General features: G+C 43.1%; 1 protein-coding gene across 1 annotated transcript in view; it reads left to right on the top strand.

The window, feature by feature from the left end:
• podn (podocan) overlaps window positions 1-13813 on the top strand; it is a 42360-nt gene that overhangs the window by 10455 nt on the left and 18092 nt on the right. Inside the window, exons 5-10 of the mRNA XM_024004806.2 lie at window positions 1725-1789; window positions 5236-5345; window positions 7458-7614; window positions 7874-7989; window positions 9635-9848; window positions 10411-10615. Of these exons, the coding sequence (XP_023860574.1) occupies window positions 1725-1789; window positions 5236-5345; window positions 7458-7614; window positions 7874-7989; window positions 9635-9848; window positions 10411-10615 (867 nt within the window). The remainder of the gene's footprint in view (window positions 1-1724; window positions 1790-5235; window positions 5346-7457; window positions 7615-7873; window positions 7990-9634; window positions 9849-10410; window positions 10616-13813) is intronic.

Below are 13813 nucleotides of genomic sequence, written 5' to 3'. Positions count from 1 at the left end.
TAAACTAGACAGAGATGGGAGAGAGAGAGCAAGGTAAAAACTAGACAGAGCCGGGAGAGAGAGAGCAAGGTAAAAACTAGACAGAGCCGGGAGAGAGAGAGCAAGGTGAAAACTAAACAGAGCCGGGAGAGAGAGCAAGGTAAAACTAGACAGAGACAAGGTAAAAACTAGACAGAGCCGGGAGAGAGAGAGCAAGGTTAAAAACTAGACAGAGATGGGAGAGAGAGCAAGGTGAAAACTAAACAGAGCCGGGAGAGAGAGCAAGTAAAACTAGACAGAGAGCAAGGTAAAAACTAGACAGAGCTGGAGAGAGAGAGCAAGGTAAAACTAGACAGAGAGCAAGGTAAAAACTAGACAGAGCTGGGAGAGAGAGAGCAAGGTAAAAACTAGACAGAGGGGCCTCCCGGGTGGCGCAGTGGTCTAAGACACTGTGGCAGGCCGTGCGCATGCACGCTGACACGGTCTCCAGGTGTACGGTGTTTCCTCCGACACATTGGTGCGGCTGGCTTCAGGGTTAAGTATGCATTGTGTCAAATAAGCAGAGCGGCTTGGCTGGTCGTGTTTCGGAGGATGCACGGCTCTCGACCTTCGTCTCTCCCGAGTCCGTACGGGAGTTGCAGCGGTGACAAGACTGTAACTATCAATTGTATACCATGATATTGGCGAGAAAAAGGGGTAAAATAAATATTTTAAAATAAATAGAGAGCAAGGAAGAGAGCAAGGTAAACTAGACAGAGAGAGAGAGAGAGAGCAAGGTAAAAACTAGACAGAGAGAGAGAGCCCAAGGTAAAAAACTAGACAGAGACAGAAATAGAGAGCAAGGTAAAAACTAGACAGAGAGAGAGAGAGCAAGGTAAAAACTAGACAGAGAGAGAGAGAGCAAGGTAAGAACTAGACAGAGAGAGAAGAGAGCAAGGTAATAACTAGACCAAGGGAGAGAGAGCATGGTAAGAACTAGACAGACTGAAAGAGAATCAAGAGCAAACAGCTAATTAAGTTTACTATGGAGCAAAGAGACAGAAGACAGACAGAAGACAGACAGACAGTCCACAGACAGACAGACAGACAGACAGACAGACAGACAGACAGACAGACAGACAGACAGACAGACAGACAGACAGACAGACAGACAGACAGACAGACATTTAGTCTGAAAGTAGCCAAGGGAGAAAGAGACAGACAGACGTTAGTCTGACCATGCAAGATAAACTAGACACAGAGACTAAGAGAGAAAGAATCAAACGAAAACAACAAATGAATGACATCACGGGACGGAGATCTGAAAGTTGTGGAGATACAGACAGACAGACATTATGTATGGTTGGACATTTTTTATTTGTTGACAACAAACTGTGAGAACTCTGTTTGTGTCTATTATTATTGTCTTGTTCTTTCTGTCTTTCTCTGTCTGGGTCCATGTGGAATTGCAGCCTCTGGCAGACTGTCGGGTTTACAGACGGCTCCAGTTCTTCTAGATCCACCCCATTTATAATATATGCTTAGCTGGAATTATGATTAACATATGTGTGTTATTTTCTCTTATTTGCTGTCCAGCTTTTTTTCACTTAAGTAAAGCAGTACGATCTTTATCTTCTGTGTTGTATATGCTTTTAGGCATGGGTTGAAGGCTGAATAACATATTCTATATTCATGTTCCATTTAGTTTGTGTGTGTGTTTATGTGTGTGTGTTTATGTGTGTGTGTGCATGTGCGTGTGTTTTCAGGCCTTGAAGATGAAGGGTTTACAGTGCTGGAACAGCTGACCTACTTGTACTTGGCCAATAACAAGGTGCGTCATTATAAACACAGTCGTAAACACAGACCTTGAACCTTCAGAAAAAACAAATCACAGGCCCAAATGAACCAGATTCAAGTTCTGTAACAGTGTTGTAACAGTGAGGGAACACTGTTACAGAACTTGAATCTGGTTCATTTGGGCCTATGTAAACATTCTTCAGTTCGTTTTCACGGTCACACTTTATTTGGATAGTCCGGATTTCCCATCTGTAGATGCTCTACAGATGGTCATACAATCAACAAATGATCTGTTGATAAGTAACTGCTTGCAAAGGTTATGGTTAGGGTTAGGTTTAGAATAAGGGTTAGGGTAAAGGTAAAGACTGGGGCTAGGGTTAAGATTAGGATAAGAGTTAGGGTTAGGATWAGGYTWAGGGTTAGGGTTATGATAAGGATTAGGATAAGGGTTAGGGTTAGGATTAGTAGATAGTCTTTAGAGCATCTACAGATGAACTATCCAATTAAAGTGTTACCGTTTTCACATGTGGTAATCATTCATACATAATCAGAACTCCCAGGAGAGAGAAGCACACAGTATAGTGTGCTGTGCTCATTAAAAGTGCTGCTAGGGTCACCATGGAGCTCTCTGAAACCATCTTCACACCTCTACTTGGTTCTATTCCTATAGGAATCATAACAAGAAAAAAACTGTTTTAAAGTTGTATTTTGAGCAATCCAAAGCATACTGAGTGAGCTTGGATGGTCTCCAGGTTGAGTCCGACATCCACAAGAATTCAGCAATACAAATATGTAATGACTCAGGCTAGAGCCATAACACAATATCTCCCTCCAAAGAGTAATTGCTTTCTGAACAAAACCGCAAAATAACCAAATGGCTGAAATACCCGTTAAAAAATGCTTTTGTTGGTTCTAGAATTAACATTTTCCTTTCCCTTCCATACTTGGATCTTCCACCCTGGATCTTCCACCAGGGATCTTCTATTCTTAGTGTGTCAAAGTATAATTCTGTGTGAAATGTCTAATATATTATTTTATGTTGTGATGCTGTATGTTTGCCAGCAGTGCTGCTGTTGCCAGCAGGAAAGGTGGCAGACAGTCAACCAGGCAATATCCATTCTCTTCTCACCCAGTGTGTGCCAGCTTATGGTTGTAATCACTTCCAGTGTATCCATGCCAGCTGGTCAGATCTAAAATGTCGCTGTGGCATACAGTCGTTTTTGACTGTGCGAGAGAGGGGTGAGGGAGAGAGAGAGTGAGGGGGAGAGGGAGAGGGAGGGAGAGAGAGAGCGAGAAAGGGAGAGGGAGGGAGAGAACGGGAGAGGGGGAGGTGGAGAGATAGAGAAAGGGAGAGAAACAGAAAGAAAGGGGGATTTTAAAGTGCTCACTAAGCCTAAAAGAAACCCATGTTACTTTAATCCATAAAAGCATGTTGAAAAGGGAGCAGATATAAAGCCATGTAACACTAACGTTAAGCTTGCTACTACTGTAGCAGTTACTCCTATTTCTGTATACTCTCTCTGTTACTACGTCTGTAATACTTTATATAATATTCAGAGGAGTGACTGAAAGGAGTTTTGCATATACCCTGTTTTAGATGAGGGAAGAGTAAGGCCTGCCATAGTCATACAGTGCAACCCGATGATAAATGGAATCCGGATGCACCTGAGGTCAATTTCGAGGCTCATAGCAAAGGGTCTGATCACAAAATTGCAAAAATGTCTAAAAACCTGTTTTCATTTTGTCAATATAGTGCATTGTGGATAGATTGATGAGGAAAACATGTAATTTAATAKATTTTTGAATAAGGCTGTAATGAAACAAAATTTMGAAAAAGTCAAGGGATCTGAGTACTTTCTGAATGCACTCTATGCCAACAATGCAGTAACTTCCTGTTGACGTATGGGACATTTTTGCAAATTTACTGAAAATGAAATACAGAAATATCTCATTTACATAAGTATTCACACCCCTGAGTCAATACTTTGTAGAAGCACRTTTGACAGCGATTACCGCCGTGAGTTTTTCTGGGTAAGTCTGTGCAACATTTGCCCATWATTRTTTTCTAAATCTTCAAGATCTGTCAAATTTGTTGTTGATCATTGCTAGACAACCATTTTCAGGTCTTACCATAGATTTTCAAGTWGATTTAAGTAAAAACTGTAACTTAGCGACTCCGGAACATTCACTGTCGTCTTGGTAAGCAGCTCCAGTTTAGATTTGGCCTTGTGTTTTGGGTTATTGTCCTGCTCAAAGGTGAATTCAACTCCCAGTGTCTTGTGGAAAGCTGACTGAACAAGGTTTTCCTCAAGAATTTTGCCTGTGCTTAGCTATGTTCTGTTTCTTTTTTATCCTGAAAATCTCCCCAGTCCTTAGCGATTACAAGTATACCCATAATATGATGCAGCCACCAGTATGCTTGAAAATATCGAGAGTGGTTCTCAGTAATTTGTTGTATTGGATTTGCCACACACATAACACTTTGTATTCAGGACAAAAAGTGAATTGCTTTACCACATTTTTTGCAGTATTTCATTAGTGCCTTGTTGCAAACAGGATGCATGTTTTGGAGTATTTTTATTCTGTACAGGCTTCCTTCTTTTCACTCTGTCAATTAGGTTGTTATTGTGGAGCAATTGCAATGTTGTTGATCCATCCTCAATTTTCTCCTATCTCAGCCATTAAACTCTGTAACTGTTTTAAAGTCACCATTGGCCTCATGGTGAAATCCCTGAACGTTTTTCTTTCCTCTCCGGCAACTGAGTTAGGAAGGACACCTGTATCTTTGTGGTGACTGGGTGTATTGATACACAATCCAAAGTGTAACTAATAACTTCACCATGATCAAAGGGATATTCAATGTTTGCTTTAAAAAAAAATCCATCTACCAATAGGTGCATTGGAAAACCTGGTCTTTGTGGTTGAATCTGTGTTTGAAAGTCAATGCTCGACTGAGGGACCTTACACATAATTGTATGTGTGGTGTACAGAGATGAGGTAGTCATTTAAAAATCATGCTAAACACTGTTATTGCACACAGAGTGAGTCCATGGAACTTATTATGTGACTTGTTAAGTGCATTCTTACTCCTGAACATATTTAGGCTTGCCATAACAAAGGGGTTGAATACTTTCCAGCTTTACATTATTAATGAATTTGTAAAAATGTCAAAAACACAATTTCACTTTGACATTATGGGGTATTGTGTGTAGGCCAGTGACAAACCATCTCAATTTGATCAATTTTAAATTCTGGCTGGTACACAGCAAAATGTGGAAAAAGTCAAGTGGTGTGAATACTTTCTGAAGGAATGTAAATTAACCCTTACTGCCAGTGCATACTGCTCTTTAGTGGTCAGTACAACAGTAGAAAAGAAAGGAAGAGAGTAACATACCCCCCCACCCCTCTCTCTCCCCCACCTCTCTCTCTCCCCCTTCCTCTCTCTCTCTGTCTCTCTCTCCCTGTCTTTTTCCCTCCCAGCTCACCACAGCACCCAGACACCTGCCTCCCTCACTGGTCAGTGCTGATTTTGCCGCTAATTCACTCACAAAGATCTACCCGTACACATTTGGCCAGAAGCCAGGACTGAAGTAAGTGAGTGTGTCTGTCTGTGTGTGTGTATGTGTGTGTGTGGGTAGGTTGGTGGGAGGTTTTGTGTAGGAGGATTACATTCTCACAGTAGATTACATTACATTCTCACAGTAGAAAGGTCTTATTCAACTATTACAGACTACAAAGGGAAGCACAGCCGAGAGCTGCCCAGTGACACGAGCCTACCAGATGAGCTAAATTACTTCTATGCTCYCTTCGAGGCAAGTAACACTGAAACATGCATGAGAGCACCAGCTGTTCCGGATGACTGTGTGATCACGCTCTCCGCAGCCGATGTGAGTAAGACCTTTAAACAGGTCAACATTCACAAGGCCGCAGGGCCAGACGGATTACCAGGATGTGTACTCCGAGCATGCGCTGACCAACTGGCAAGTGTATTCACTGACATTTTCAACCTCTCCTTGTCTGAGTCTGTAATACCAACATGTTTCAAGCAGACCACCATAGTCCCTGTGCCCAAGAACCCTAAGGTAACCTGCCTAAATGACTACCGACCCYTAGCACTCACGTCTGTAGCCATGAAGTGCTTTGAAATGCTGGTCATGGGTCACATCAACAGCATTATCCCACTCCAATTTGCATACCGCCCCAACAGATCCACAGATGATGAAATCTCTATTGCACAACACACTGCCCTTTCACACCTGGACAAAAGGAACACCTATGTGAGAATGCTATTCATTGACTATAGCTTAGCATTCAACACCATAGTGCCCTCAAAGCTCATCACTAAGCTAAGGACCCTGGGACTAAACACCTCCCTCTGCAACTGGATCCTGGAATTCCTGATGGGCCACCCCCAGATGGTAAGGGTAGGTAACAACACATCCGCCACACTGATCCTTAACACAGGGACCCCTCAGGGGTGCGTGCTCAGTCCCCTCCTGTACTCCCTGTTCATTCATGACTGCACGGCCAGGCATGACTCCAACACCATCATTAAGTTTGCTGATGACACAACAGTGGTAGGCCTGATCATCAACAACGACGAGACAGCATATAGGGAGGTCAGAGACCTGGCCGTGTGGTGCCAGAACAACAACCTCTCCCTCAACATGATCAAGACTAAGGAGATGATTGTGGACTACAGGAAAAGGAGGACTGAGCACGCCACCATTCTCATCGACGGAGCTGTAGTGGAGCAGGTTGAMAGCTTCAAGTTCCTTGGTGTCCACATCACCAACAAACTAACATGGTCCAAGCACACCAAGACAGTCGTGAAGAGGGCACGACAAAACTTATTCCCCCCTCAGGAGACTAAAAAGATTTGGCAATGGTCCTCAGATCCTCAAAAGGTTATACAGCCGCACCATCGAGAGCATCCTGACTGGTTGCATCACTGCCTGGTATGACAACTGCTCGGCCTCCATCCGCAAGGCACTACAGAGAGTAGTGCGTACAGCCCAGTACATCACTGGGGCCAAGCTTCCTGCCATCCGGGACCTCTATACCAGACAGTGTCAGAGMAAGACCTTAAAAATTGTCAAAGYCTCCAGCCACCGTAGTCATAGACTGTTCTCTCTGCTACTGCACGGCAAGCGGTACCGAAGCGCRAAGTCTAGGTCCAAGATGCTTCTAAACAGCTTCTASCCCKAAGCCAWWAGACTACTGAACATCTAAACAAATGGCTACCCCGGCTACTTGCATTGTCCCCCACCCCCTTTTARGCTGCTGCTACTCACTGTTATTATCTATGCATATGTCACTTTAATAACTCTGCCCACATGTATATATTACCTCAATTACCTCGACTAACCGGTGCCCCCGCACATTGACTCTGTACCGGTACCCCCTGTATATAGCTTCGCTATTGTTATTTTACTGCTCCCCATTCATTATTTGTTACTTTATTTCTTATTTTTTTAGGTACTTTTCTTAAAACTGCATTGTAGGTTAAGGGCTTGTAAGTAAGCATTTAACTGTACGGTCTACACCTGTTGTATTCGACGCATGTGACAAGTACAATTTGATTGGATGTTGCTATAGGTGTTATATTGTTATATTGCCTTTAATTACTTGCTTCTTTCATAGCATAACAAATTTAACCACTAATATCATGCTTTCTCCCCTGTGTCCTAACTCCACCCCAGGTCAGTGTATCTCCATAACAACAAACTGACAGATGCAGGGCTACCAGAGAACATGTTTAARGGTTCTGACAGCCTGGAGGTTCTCATCATGTCCAGTAACTTCCTCCGCTACGTCCCTAGGAACCTGCCCTCTGCTCTCTACCGCCTACATCTAAAGGTACTGTAGGTACAGAGTACCTGACCTTAGACAATTAAGACGCGTCAGAACAGCACACTCCACATCCATACAGCCAAGCATTTGAGGCTCTTTCTCAATTTCCTCGATTCCTCATTTCCTCTCCTCCCGTCTTCTCCACACCTTCCACGTTAGTGGGAATTGAGGAGGGGGATTAAAGGAGAAGCGGAAACAAAAATATTGACAAAGTGTCTGTGATAATCATAAGTGATGATGATTGTGTGTCTTCTTGGTATAACAGAACAACATGCTGGAGAAGATCCCATCAGGGGCGTTTGACAGCCTGACCCAGCTCAGAGAGCTCTACCTACAGAACAACCTGCTTAGCAACGAAGGCATGGACAACGAGACCTTCAGGTACTGTAGTACCATTTACTGTCACTGTGTATGATACTCAGACTTACAGACAAACACAAAAACACAACAGAGGGCCATTAAGTCCACCTGAGCAAAGTCTTCTTCTACGATTCAATATATCCGAGGCCACCTATTACATTATTACTGATGGTATTGATGAAAAACAAAGACCCATAGACTTTACAACACACGCCAATGTAAAGCTGGGACAATGACACTGCAAAAGGAAACAGGCAGGGGCAATCATACTGTAATGAAACAGGCAGGGACAATCATACTGTAATGAAACAGGGAGGGACAATGATACCATAATGAAAGAGGCAGGTACAATGATACTATAATGAAACAGGAAGGGACAATGATACTCTGTAATGACAGGCAGGACAATTTCTATTAAATGAAACAGGCAGGACAATGATTCTGTAATGAAACAGGCAGGGACAATCATACTGTAATGAACAGGCGAGGGACAATGATACTGTAATGAACAGGCGAGGACAATGATCTGTAATGAAACAGGCAGGGACATATCATACTGTATGAACAGGGAGGGACAATGATTCTGCTAATGAAAGCAGGGACAATGATACTGTAATGAAAGGGAGGGACAATGAACCTATAATGAAAGGCAGCGACAATGATACTATAATGAAAGGACAGGGAAATGATCTGTAATGAAACGGCAGGGAAGCAATATCTGTAATGAAACAGGCAGGGACAATGATTACTGTAATGAACACGGCAGGGACCAATCTCTGTAATGAAACAGGCAGGGACAATCATACTGTAATGAAACAGGAGGGACACATATACTGTAAATGAAACAGGAAGGGACATCATCTTGTAATGAAACAGGCAGGGACAATGATACTGTATGAAACAGCGAATAGTAATGAAACAGGGAGGGACAATGCATATACCATAATGAAAGAGGCAGGTACAATGATACTATAATGAAACAGGAAGGGACAATGATTCTGTATGAACAGGCAGGGAATCATACTGTATGAAACAGGCAGGGCAATCATACTGTAATGAAAGGCAGGGACAATGATACTGTAATGAAACAGGCAGGGAAATCATACTGTAATGAAACAGGCAGGGACAATCATACTGTAATGAAACAGGCAGGGACAATGATTATGTAATGAAAAGGCTGGACAGGGATTTCTGTAATGAAACAGGCAGGGACAATCATACTGTAATGAAACAGGCAGGGACAATGATACTGTAATGAAACAGGCAGGGACAATGATTATGTAATGAAACAGGCATGGACAAGGATTCTGTAATGAAACAGGGAGGGACATTGGTACTGTAATGAAACAGGCAGGGACAATGATACTGTAATGAAACAGTCGGGGACAATGATACTATAATGAAACAGGGAGGGACAATGATACCATAATGAAAGAGGCAGGTACAATGATACTGTAATGAGACAGGGAGGGACAATGATTCTGTAATGAGACTGGGAGGGACAATGATTATGTAATGAGAGAGAGAGAGAGAGAGAGAGGTTGAGCTGCTACATTATGAGAGAGAAAAGTGAGATTCGTCTATTCATGGAAAGATGACATTTAAAGATAAAGTGATAACCTAAGCTCTTCTCTATCAAAGATAACATCACCCTCTCCCCTTTCAGCCAGTTGACCAAGCTGGAGTATCTGGACCTGTCCAACAACAACCTGAGTGTGGTTCCTCAGGGTCTGCCTCGAGGTCTGATACTGCTACACCTAGAGAAGAACAACATCCGCAGTATCCCTGGCGATGCCCTCATAGCCTGCCGTAACCTGGAGTACCTACTGCTGCACAACAATCAGCTACGCTCCCGCTCCATACACCAAGCTGCATTCCATGTAGGCCTATAGCATTGCTGAATAKTTGGCTTACTTAAGTCCCCCATATGGCCCTATTGCCCCACTTTTGTTGAATAGAAAAATATATATATTTATACTATGTATTTGAGCTTGTGTCTTCATAAGTGAGTACAACTATTTGTACCAGAAAGGTGAGTARCAGACCTTTCTAAAACTATGCAACATGACCATTTATTGTTCATGGCCATCTCATGAAAAYTAATTATGTTTGGGTATGTCTATTTAGACGGAAATCTAAATGTTGCCTTTTTTATTCAACTGGTTAAATCTTATACTGTGGATAAATACACCGCCACAGGTGTATCTAGCTCAAAGGACCATGAAAAATATGATAGATGACTATATAGCTTGATCTGGCGGTTAGTTTGGTCAGGTTGAACCACCACAGAGTGTCGGGCACAATTGTTTTGATTATCATAATGATTGATTATGATCATGATTATCATAATTTGTGTATATGTTAAATGATCTATGAGAAATGTGAAATGTGCAATGATATGCGCTTACAATAACATAGTAAATAGTTTTCTCTTCTCCCCAGGGCCTGAAGAAGCTACACACCCTCCACATGTACAACAACCAGCTGGAGCGTGTCCCCAGGGGTCTCCCCCGCCGAGCCAAGACCCTTATGCTGCTTCACAACGGCATCAACGAGATCGGACGCAATGACCTGGTGATGCTTTACACCCTGACTGAGCTCAACCTCAGCTACAACCGCCTCATTAGCCCCAAGCTGCACCGAGAAGGTACACCTATTAATCCTACGTGGAACATAAGGCTTTCACCTATATACAGTGCATTCGGAAAGTATTCAGAACTCTTGATTATTTTCAGGTCTCTCCAGAGTTGTTTGATCGGGTTCAAGTCCGGSCTCTGGCAGGGCCACTCAAGGACATTCAGAGATTTGTCCCGAAGCCACTCCTGTGTTGACTTGACTTTGTGCGTAGGGTCGGTGTCCTGTTGGATGGTGAACCTTTGCCCCAGTCTGAGGTCTGGAGCGGGTTTTCATCAAGGATCTCTCTGTACTTTGCTCCGTTCATTTTRCCCTCGATCCAGACTAGTCTCCCAGTCCCTGCCGCTGAAAAACATCCCCACAGCATGATACTGCCACCACCACGTCTGGTTTCCTCCAGTGCATTCGGAAAGTATTCAGAACCCTCCACATTTTGTTACATTATTTTAAATTGATTAAATCATTTCCCCCCCTCATCAATCTACACACAATACCCTATTATGACAAAGCAAAAACAGGTTTTATTTTTTTTGTTGCACATTTATATATATAAAAAATATATGTATTACATTTACATAAGTATTCACTCTTTACTCAGTACTTTGTTGAAGKACCTTTGGCAGCGATTACAGCCTCGAGTCTTCTTGSGTATGACGCTACAAGCTTGGCACACCTGTATTCGGGGAGTTTCCCCCATTCTTTTCTGCAGATCCTCTCAAGCTKTGTCAAGTTGGATGGGGAGCGTCGCTGCACAGCTATTTTCAAGTTTTTCCAAAGATGTTCGATTGGGTTCAAMTCTGGACTCTGTATGGGTTTTCATCAAGGATCTRTCTGTACTTTGCTCCGTTCATCTTTCCCTCGATCCCGACTAGTCTCCCAGTCCTTGCCGCTGAAAAACATCCCCACAGCATGATGCTGCCACTACCATGCTYCCAGGTTTCTTCCAGACGTGACGCTTGGCATTCAGGCCAAAGAGTTCAATCTTGGTTTCATCAGACRAGAGAATCTTGTTTCTCATGGTCTGAGGCCTTTAGGGTGCCTTTTGGCAAACTCCAAGTGTGCTGTCATGTGCCTTTTACTGAGGAGTGGCTTCCATCTGGCCACTCTACCATCAAGGCCTGATTGGTGGAGTGCTGCAGAGATGGTTGTCCTTCTGGAAGGTTCTCCCATCTCCACAGAGGAACTCTGGAGCTCTGTCAGAGTGAACATCGGGTTCTTGGACACCTCGATGACCAAGGCCGGGCGGCCAGCTCTAGGAAGAGTCTTGGTGGTTCCAAACTTCTTCCATTTAAGAATGATGGAGACCACTGTGTTCTTGGGAACCTTCAGTGCTGCAGACATGTTTTGGTACCCTTCCCAGATCTGTGCCTTGACACAATCCTGTCTCGGAGCTCTACAGACAATTTTTCCGACCTCATGGCTAGGTTTTTACTCTGACTTGCACTGTCAACTGTGGGCCCTTTTATAGACAGGTGTGTGCCTCTCCAAATCATATCCAATCAATTTAATTTACCACAGGTGGACTCCAATCAAGTTGTAGAAACATCTCAAGGTTAATAAATGGAAACAGGATGCACCTGAGCTCAATTTCAAGTCTCATAGCAAAGGATCTGATTTTCAGTTTTTTATTTGTAATACATTTGCTAAAATTTCTAAAAAACTGTTTTTACTTTGTCATTATGGGGTATTGTGTGTAGATTGATGAATTATTATTTAATAAGGCTGTAACGTAACAAAATGTGGAAAATGTCAAGGGGTCTGAATACTTTCCGAATGAACTGTATATGAATGGAAATGTTTTTTTGTGTGTTTTGTTATATGCTGTACAGGAATTGTTTATGTGAATACTGTATGTCAACTGTTAGATGACTCTTTCACAATGTAAATAAAATAAAATAAAATAGATTTATATAGCCCTTCTTACATCAGCTGGTATCTCAAAGTGCTGTACAGAAACCCAGCCTAAAACCCCAAACAGCAAGCAATYRAGGTGTAGAAGCACGGTAGCTAGGAAAAACTCCCTAGAAAGGCCAAAACCTAGGAAGAAACCTAGAGAGGAACCAGGCTATGAGGGGTGGCCAGTCCTCTTCTGGCTGTGCCGGGTGGAGATTATAACAGAACTTGGCCAAGATGTTCAAATGTTCAWAAATGACCAGCATGGTCAAATAATAATAATCACAGTAGTTGTCGAGGGTGCAACCTACCGGACTGGAGTCGGTAAACACTGCCATTTGAATCAAAGAAGGTAAGCGATTAATTTTAAATTGCCCTAGCAGTGTTTCCTGCACAGTGTCTTCGGTGTCCTGAGTCTTGTGAGATGTGAGTCCGCGTAAGAAAGAAATGGGCCAATTATCTGTTTTAAGGCACCTTTCCTCTGTATGTACTATTTTTGGGAGAGTGTCAGAGAGAATTTTGTTATCTAAAACCACGTATATCGCAGTTTTGGTGAGAGAAATTGCTTGTAGAGCTTCATACAACATCCCCCTAAACCATTCGGATTGCTGGGATGCCGGGGCCGGCCGAGATCAGAGCAATTTATCTACGATTGTTTCAATTGAACCACCGTATAGAGAGCTGAGACATCCTTTCTTAGCTGATTTACACGCGGGTGAATTACGCTAAATGCAAGGTCCTATGGCAGCTTGGTGCACCTTGTCTTTCTTGGGATGTTGTTCCAAATACCTAAATATTCTAACCTAATTTCAAATCATCCTCACACGTTCGCGTCTAGCCCAAAGACCGTGAGATGAATAACAAATAATCTCTCTATACTCTCTTATACACGTCACACTCGCCAGTTTTAGCTTTAGCCGCAGCACCATCTTCAGATTAGCATTTACGTCGGTAGCGCCTGCACCCTGCATAAACAGTGTATGATCGCTGGATGATTCGTTTTAAGGTCTAATACTGATGCAGGGTAATTGGAGTCGCCAATGACAAGGGTGTTTCAATTTGTCAGAGTAGAATGGTGGGAAGAGAGCGGTAGAGACAGAGAGGAAAAGGCTGGCCTCAGACTCCGACCGCTCTGCGTATGGGGAAAACCAGGTTGAAAGTAGTTCCTGTTCTGCTGAATTGGAGCGACACCGGTTGAGCATTCCTACATCATTTCCCCCCAGGAGCCATGGAGAAAGTTTGTCAGTGGGGGACTGGTGCGAGGGGATTTTAATAAGCTACTAATCTGTATACTTACTGGAACTCAGGCACAAGACAG

Source organism: Salvelinus sp. IW2-2015, linkage group LG16 (genome assembly GCF_002910315.2).
Source record: "Salvelinus sp. IW2-2015 linkage group LG16, ASM291031v2, whole genome shotgun sequence".
Taxonomy (NCBI): domain Eukaryota; kingdom Metazoa; phylum Chordata; class Actinopteri; order Salmoniformes; family Salmonidae; genus Salvelinus; species Salvelinus sp. IW2-2015.
Note: the sequence above shows the minus strand (reverse complement) of the source record. Positions and strands in the feature narration are given on the sequence as shown.